We start from the raw sequence: 8,947 nt of genomic DNA, 5'->3' as shown, positions 1-8,947 counted from the left end.
TGTCTGCTGGTTTGTGTGTCTGCAGGCTGTCAGGCTGTCTGATCACACATGAAGGCTGTGCTTCTCTGGCCTCAGCTCTGACCTCCAACCCCTCCCATCTGAGAGAGCTGGACCTGAGCTACAACCATCCAGGAGACTCAGTCAAGCTGCTGTCTGCTGGACTGGAGGATCCACGCTGGACTCTGGACTCTCTCAGGTATGGACTCGGTCTGATGGAGGAGCTCCATGTGGAGACATTTAGTCCCACTGGTTCATGTGGACCTGACACACCAAGCTGACCTCAAACACCATTTTTATAACACAATGCAAATATAAATGGTAAATTTTGAAAATGTACAAAAGTAGCAAACAACAAAGTTATATACAACTATTTACAATAAAATGCAGATAAAATTCTTCTGGAGTTTTTGTTCAGCTATTTATTAAAACACTAAGGTGCGACACAAATTATTTGTGCCACTCAAAAAACGATTCCTGTCCAACACAAGACAGAGTGAACACAGTCTGACCCACAAGAGGAGAGTCACTCCTCCTGTTGACCACCTGGAGGTTAATAAAATTATTACAATTACCTGCTCCAAATGTCAAAAATACATGTTTGAAGTGTCTGAGAAATCAGGAAAATGCACCCTAAATGCAAAAATGTTCTGGGGTCATGCCCCTGTACCTCCCTAGTTAGCCCCCCCCAAGTTATCTAGATCTGTCCCTGAACATACATGTGTATATGTTCTGCTCACGTGTTTGAGGAAATCATTTGTTAGTCGTTCACACATTCTGGTGCAAAGACAAACAAGAACAGTCGATCATTTTCACTGTCAGTCTGTTCAGAGTCACATGTTTCAAACAAGAATGGAGACAAAAAGCTTAATTTCTCTGAAGCAGGAGTCACCAACCTGCTCCTGGAGATCACCTGGGGCCTCATGTACAACGACTTGTGTGGATTTCCTCCTGAAACATGTCGTTCACCAAAACCCAGAAACTGGCGTAAAAATATTCACATGTATCAAAGTGATGTTCATGGGAAATGTTCATGGGAGTGTGTGTGTGTTAAACACTGTCAGCTCAGAACAGCACACACACACTGAAGTTAAAAAGGTGAAGTGTGTCGCTGTCGACAGTGTGTGACATTCACAACTTTACACGTGTGTATGAGGTCTATTAGAAAAGTAACCGACCTTATTATTTTTTTCAAGAACCATATGGATTTGAATCACGTGTGATTACATCAGACATGCTTGAACACTTGTGGGCATGTGAGAGTTTTTTTCACGCCTGTCGGTTACGTCATTCGGCTGTGGGCAGTCTTTGAGTGAGGAGTCGCCCACCCTCTTGTCGTTTTTTTCATTGTTTAGGAATGGCTCAGAGACTGCTGCTTTGTTTGATCAAAATTTTTTCAAAAACTGTAAGGCACAACTGAGTGGACACCATTCAATAAATTCAGCTGGTTTTCGGTGAAAATTTTAATGGCTGATGAGAGATTTTGGTCTGTTAGTGTCCCTTTAAGGACGGCCCACGGCGCCTGACGGCGATCTGCGCTTTGAGGTGGCGTCGTCTCGCTGTTTCAAGCTGAAAACTTCCACATTTCAGGTTCTGTTCACCCAGGTCGTCGTCAGAGAACAGAGAACTCTCAGGAGAGGTCGGCATGAGGAGTTTATCCGGACATTCCACTGTTAAAGGAGATTTTGTAATGAAAGAACATGCGGGCAGAGTCGCATGTCGGGCCGGACCCGACCGTGGGGGGTCGCGACAGGAAAAACACCTCCGTTGGAAACCTTAATGGACAAGCTGGAACATGCCCAGCTGTTAAACAAATTCTCAGATACTCACTTGCTGAAAGCCATCAAAAGCCCCCTGAATTTTACAAATGGTTTTCAACACGGAGGTGTTTTTCCTGTCGCGGCGTGGACGGATTTGCCGTGTCTTCACCGAACCAACTCGGCGAAACTGCCCGCACGTTCTTTCATTACAAAATCTCCTTTAACAGTGGAATGTCCGGATAAACACCATATCCCGACTTCTTCTGACAGTTCTCTGTTCTCTCACGACGTCCTGGGTCAACAGAGCCTGAAATTAGGATGATTTCAGTCGAAACAGCCAGACGGACGCCGCCTCCGACCATGCCGCGCCGATCCGCTTTGTGAGCTGTCCTTAAAGTGAAAGAACCTCCACAATCTCTCATCAGCCGTCAACTTTTCAAGTTTGATAAAGCAAAGCGCGCCATCTCCAGCAGCGTCTCAGACAAAGGATTTCAGCCGAGAGGGCTGGACCACTCCTCACTCAAAGTCTGCCCACAGGCGAATGATGTCACCGACATGCGTGAACACATGCGCACGAGGGTTCAAGCTTTGCTGACGTAATCACACGTGATTCAAATCCATATATTTTTTTTTTTTATAAAACTGCCGATTTCTTATCTAATAGACCTCGTATATTGACAAGTACTGAACACTGGGAGACAATCAGATAAGAAGCTCTGCTGCTCCAGTCTCACCATCAAGAAAAAAGAAACACATTGATCATAACAACAAATAACATGTTTGAATGCTCACACGCCAAAATGTGCCCACACTGGTTTTCGTTCAGAACAATGTGTGTCAGCTTCTAGTCTGTTCCCACCCCGACCCAATGCATCTGTGGATCACATATGATGTGAACATTGATGAAATGAAAATGTTTCTTATTAACAAAAACATATTCATCATGTGATGGCGTCTTTATAGCAACATGTGTGCAGTCAGTAGCTCTGATCACATTTGGGAAACCGGCTCTCGCTGCAAATTGCACTTTAATGTTGGATTGTGATGTACCTGGATGACATTCGGATGATTGTGTTCCACACAGCTGACATGGCTCAGCTCAAGGTTGACTGGCACACTCCTGACTGATCAGCCAGCTCCCGCTGGAATGACCCTGTTGCCAGGAAGCCCAGTGTGGTCAGCACCTGTTGGGCACAGACAACCCCTGGCTCCTCGCCGTATTGCGCTCTGGGCCGGCCGCAGTTCTACACGTAACTCCAGTCTGTCCTTGGTAATCGAAATCAGCTGATGAGCCACTTATTGTCATTTGCAAGTAAATCCTCGTGTTCCCTGAATACACGCTTACGTCTGATTGCTCCATTTGTAAGATCCTCTAACAACGTTAACGCAGCGATTGTTAGTGCCATTTTCCACATCACTTTACACATGTCCACCACATAAGTGCAAACACGTGGGTGTGTTAATTGCTCATCAGTGTTTCTCTGATGTTCACATCACTCTGATAACTTCTTGTTTTCAGCAGTGGAACAGTAGCTGTAGTAGCTGAACACCAGACAGAAGTTTTGCGTGACGCACCGCGCATTTCCACAATCATTTTACTTTTGATCCATCTGAACGTTGCCATGGAGACGAACGTACGCCACGTTTTTGTGTGTACGCACACTTTGTCCATGAGGCCCCTGCTGTCCTGCATGTTGTCCATGTGGACCTGCTGCAGCCACAGCTGATTGATTAGCTGATTAAATCATTATTTTCACAGACAGTTTTCTTTGGATCAGGTGAACACATGAACATTTTTCTGTGACATCAGCAGTGATTCAACTTAACGCTAAAACAGAGAAGAATTTCAGCTGGTTTGTCAGAAGGCACATGGGAGACCGGATCCCTGATTTGATCTGTTTTCTTGTATTTATATTCTTTGTGTTGCTGAATGATTGATGGAAATGAAGTTCAAGAAGATGTTCATGTGTTCATCCTCTGACTTGTCTGAAGAAAACTGGCTGTAAAAGTGATGATTTTCTATAAATTCTTCAGTCTGTCAATGAAAATGTCCAAACAAATATTTAATGTTTTTATTTGACTGTGAAAACATTTTCTTTGTTGTTGTTCAGTTTTGTCAATTTTGTAAAAGATTCTGATGAGTGAAAATTTGATTTATGAACATATTTTAAATTATGTGGGGAGCCAATAATTCTGATCAGGACCAGAATCAAACCAACACACAGATCACAAAAAGAAAAGTCAAACATGATGAAACCTGGAAATTAGATTTGAAACATTCCACAAAGATTCTGAGACTTTTGGGACTCAGAGACAAAATGAGCGTCACACCAGCGCAGCCGCGTGTTTAACAAAAAGTAACCAGAAAGACGACAAAATATCAACTCTGAGAAAAAGACACACAGATCTTCTGTTTTTCACACGTTTCCATGGAGACATGGACTGTGGACTGGATGACCCTGATATCATCTGATCCCAAAGAGAGCAGAAGGTGTTCTGGTTTAGTCCCAGAGATCAGAAGAAAATCTGATCTGGTTCGTCTGTGAACACATCATTCATTCTGCAAAGACAGAAACAAAAAAAACAAAAAAAAACACCAAATTATAATTGTGATTTCATAAGAGCAGCAGAAAATTCAATTTGCAAACATGAAAAAATAAATCTAGTCTTTAATAATCTTTGAAACATTTAGTTTTAATTCTGGAGGATTTGGTACGAGGTTCCACAATATGAGGGGACATGTAACGCCTGCAGCTGATTGGCTGAGCACACCTGGCTTAATGATCAGTGGGCGGAGCCTGGAGAGTCAGGTGACCTCCAGGAGCAGGGTTGGTGACCCTGATTTAAAGGATTAAATCCACTTGAACAGATTTTTACCAGAATCTTCAAACTTGAAAAAGCCAAAAGTTGTTGTTTCCTGCTGATCAGCACAGTTAGAGGTGATCAATAATCAATGATCCATTTGGAGTGATGAGTGTGTTAGAAGAGAAGAACTAAAGTGTGTGGATGAGATCAATGTCATGTTGATGTTTCCATGATTAAAGCCCATGTGTTGCTCCGCCCCCTCCTCCTTTCAGGGTGGATCCTGGTGGAGTCCGATGGCTGAGACCAGGTCTGAGGAAGTGTAAGTCTGTTTGTACTTTGATCCATCTGTTTCCATAGAAACCACCCTCTGTGACATCACTCATTCAAGTCCTACTGACAGTGAAGCAGAGTTCAACATGAAGGCGCGTCTGATCCACGTGTGTCACGTGCACGACTTCTGCAAATGGACACGTTGAAAATAAATTCAGTGTTTTCACACTTTGATTTATTTGTGGCAGAAACAAAATCAACACTGACGCCACATGTTGCTTTTTCTTTTTTTAACGAGTTCATATTCAACCACAAAGCTGTGCACAGCACACTGAGAGGCCCCGCCCACTTCCTGTCTGTCTGACCTGACTGTGACTAGCCCCTCCTCTTCTCTCCGTGCACGATCAGAATCAAAATTGATCAGTCCATAACTGATCAGAGAACTGTTGGATCAGTAACGCCTGTTTAGTCATGCTGATCAATGAACTGATCAATTGATAACCCTAGCTGTGTCGTGCTTATAGATGATCTGATCGATCAATAACTCTGGCTGCGTCACACTGATCGGTGAATTGATCAGTCTGTAACTTCGGCTGTGTTGTATTAATCAGTGAATTAATTGATTGATAACTCCAGTTGTGTCGTGTTGATCAATTAACTGATTGATTGATTATTCCAGTTGCTGATCGGTGAACTGAACAATCAGTAACTGAACTGATCGATCATTAATTGATCAATAACTCCAGTAGTGGCATGTTGATCAATAAACTGATTAATTGATACCTTTGGCTGTGGCTGTGTTGATTGATGAACTGACTGATTGATACCTGTGTTGTGTTCCATCAGATTTCTGTGAACTCTCTCTGGATCCAAACTCAGCGAACAGAAAACTCAAACTGTCCAACAACAACACAAAGGTGGAACGTGTGGACGAGGATCAATCATATCCTGATCATCCAGACAGATTTGACCTTTGCCCTCAGATCCTGAGTCCAACTGGTCTGACTGGTCGCTGTTACTGGGAGGTCGAGTGGAGAGGAGACGTTTATATATCAGTGACTTACAGAAGATTCAGAAGGAAAAGAGACAGTTTGGACTGTTGGTTTGGACGTAATGATCAGTCCTGGAGTCTGATCTGCTCTGATGGTCGTTGTTATTCTGTCTGTCACAATAACAGACTAACATTCCTTCATCTCTCCCCTTCGTCCTCTCACAGAGTCTCAGTGTTTGTGGACTGTCCTGCTGGCACTCTGTCCTTCTATGACGTCTCCTCTGACTCTCTGATCCACATCCACACCTTCTGCTGCTCGTTCACTGAACCGCTGTGTGCTGGGTTCTGGTCTGGTTCTGGTTCCTCAGTGTCTCTGTGTGGACTGTAGGACAGAGAGTCTCCTCCTGTGGACACAAACACTCGATCACACACGTTTGGACAGTAAATGTCCAGCTGGTTTGATTTTGACGTCTCAGTTGTTGTAAATTCAGCCTGTAAACAAACATGATTTTCACATGATTGACAGTTTGTTTGTTTGTTTGTTCAAAGAAACAAACAATAAACAGAGTCCACTTATTGTTGTCTCTGGGACAGTCTGTTCATGATTGACAGCTTGAAAACTGTCTCTCCTGATTGTCTTTTTCTGATCAAATCAGTTTGATGTGTTGATTGTCTGTCTGTCTGTCTGTCTGATCACAAATCATTTGGACGTCTTCATTGTGGCTCCGCCCACCTGCAGCCATCAGACAGGTGGATCTATGTCCAAGTAAAACAGCTTGTTGTTTTGTTTTGTTTTTCCTCCTAAATCTCATTAAACTGTAAAAATGTTCAAACTCATAAAATGTGTTTTTGTCCATTTGAGCCTTGAGGAGAAATAAAGTAATTTTTCACAGTCTGAGTTTGTGTTTCGCTCTAAATCTGGTGAGTTTGTCAAAGTGTGAACCAGGAGCTGAATATTATTACACCTCGAATGTTCACACGTCATCTGACACACACAAGACAAACAGGACAACAGACACAAAGACGTCACATTGTCACGGGGGGCGGAGCCTATCCCAGCAGTCATAGGGTGGTAGGCGGGGTCCACCCTGGACAGGACGCCAGTCTGTCACAAATATTGTCACATTTTCTTTATTTCAACAAAAAGTCTGGGGGTGGCGCTATATAAGAAAAAAGTTGATTGATTGATTGATTGAATGGAAATTGTTTCAAATCTCTGAGTTATGTGTGGCTCTGTGGCGCCACCTGGAGGACTATTCAGTGTCATTGTGTGTAATAGCTGCTGTGTTCCAGGTGGAGGCGCTGTGGGATGATCGTGTGTGAGGATTTTTGGTAAAAATGTGAAGATAAATATATATATATATATATATATATATATATATATATATATATATATATATATATATATATAAACATTTCCAAATGAATTTCCATTTTCAAAACATTCAAAACGAATCTGATGAAACAGTTTAGAATTCAGAGAAACATTTGAAACATTTAAGCAAAAACTAAATCCTGACCTGAGAGTGTCCAGGTGACAGTGTGGACTCTCCAGTCCAGCAGACAGCAGCTTCACTCCTGAATTCTGCAGCTGGTTGTTACTCAGGTCCAGTTCTGTCAGACTGGAGGACTGAGAGCTGAGAACTGAAGACAGAACTTCACAGCTTCTCTCTGACAGATTACAGCCAGATAACCTGCAGAGATCAAATCAAATCAATTGTATTTATATAGCGCCAAAGCACAACAAACAGTTGCCCCAAGGCACTTTATATTGTAAGGCAAAAGCCATACAATAATTACGGACAAACCCCAACGGTCAAAACGACCCCTTGTGAACAAGCACTTGGCGACAGTGGGAAGGAAAAACTCCCTTTTAACAGGAAGAAACCTCCAGCAGAACCAGGCTCAGGAAGGGGCAGTCTTCTGCTGGGACTGGTTGGGGCTGAGGGAGAGAATCAGGAAAAAGACATGCTGTGGAGGGGAGCAGAGATCAATCACTAATGATTAAATGCAGAGTGGTGCATACAGAGCAAAAAGAGAAAGAAACACTCAGTGCATCATGGGAACCCCCCAGCAGTCTAAGTCTATAGCAGCATAACTAAGGGATGGTTCAGGGTCACCTGATCCAGCCCTAACTATAAGCTTTAGCAAAAAGGAAAGTTTTAAGCCTAATCTTAAAAGTAGAGAGGGTGTCTGTCTCCCTGATCCGAATTGGGAGCTGGTTCCACAGGAGAGGAGCCTGAAAGCTGAAGGCTCTGCCTCCCATTCTACTCTTACAAACCCTAGGAACTACAAGTAAGCCTGCAGTCTGAGAGCGAAGCGCTCTATTGGGGTGATAAGGTACTATGAGGTCCCTAAGATAAGATGGGACCTGATTATTCAAAACATTATAAGTAAGAAAAAGAATTTTAAATTCTGTTCTAGAATTAACAGGAAGCAAATGAAGAGAGGCCAATATGGGTGAGATATGCTCTCTCCTTCTAGTCCCTGTCCGTACTCTAGCTGCAGCATTTTGAATTAACTGAAGGCTTTTCAGGGAACTTTTAGGACAACCTGATAATAATGAATTACAATAGTCCAGCCTAGAGGAAATAAATGCATGAATTAGTTTTTCAGCATCACTCTGAGACAAGACCTTTCTAATTTTAGAGATATTGCGCAAATGCAAAAAAGCAGTCCTACATATTTGCTTAATATGCGCATTGAATGACATATCCTGATCAAAAATGACTCCAAGATTTCTCACAGTATTACTAGAGGTCAGGGTAATGCCATCCAGAGTAAGGATCTGGTTATACACCATGTTTCTAAGATTTGTGGGGCCAAGTACAACAACTTCAGTTTTATCTGAATTTAAAAGCAGGAAATTAGAGGTCATCCATGTCTTTATGTCTGTAAGACATTTGTGCAGTTTAACTAATTGGTGTGTGTCCTCTGGCTTCATGGATAGATAAAGCTGGGTATCATCTGCGTAACAATGAAAATAAGCAATGCTTTCTAATAATACTACCTAAGGGAAGCATGTATAAAGTGTATAAAATTGGTCCTAGCACAGAACCTTGTGGAACTCTATAATTAACCTTAGTCTGTGAAGAAGATTCCCCATTTACATGAACAAATTGTA

The 8,947-nt window shown here is 42.5% G+C and overlaps 1 protein-coding gene across 6 annotated transcripts in view; it reads left to right on the top strand.

Moving 5' to 3' along the window:
* LOC117522635 (NACHT, LRR and PYD domains-containing protein 3-like) overlaps positions 1-6,716 on the top strand; it is a 173,336-nt gene extending 166,620 nt beyond the window's left edge. For 4 of the 6 annotated variants that reach the window (XM_034184082.1, XM_034184081.1, XM_034184083.1 and 1 more), the window contains 3 exons: positions 26-196; positions 4,835-4,881; positions 5,679-6,400. In XM_034184082.1, the coding sequence (XP_034039973.1) occupies positions 26-196; positions 4,835-4,881; positions 5,679-6,211 (751 nt within the window). In that variant the 3' untranslated portion in view covers positions 6,212-6,400. Of the gene's footprint in view, positions 1-25; positions 197-4,834; positions 4,882-5,678 lie in introns of those variants that run through there. The other 2 variants (XM_034184085.1, XM_034184086.1) reach the window with 2 other exon arrangements.
* Positions 6,717-8,947: the final 2,231 nt, after the last annotated feature.

This window comes from Thalassophryne amazonica, chromosome 12 (genome assembly GCF_902500255.1).
Source record: "Thalassophryne amazonica chromosome 12, fThaAma1.1, whole genome shotgun sequence".
Lineage (NCBI taxonomy): Eukaryota > Metazoa > Chordata > Actinopteri > Batrachoidiformes > Batrachoididae > Thalassophryne > Thalassophryne amazonica.
Note: the sequence above shows the minus strand (reverse complement) of the source record. Positions and strands in the feature narration are given on the sequence as shown.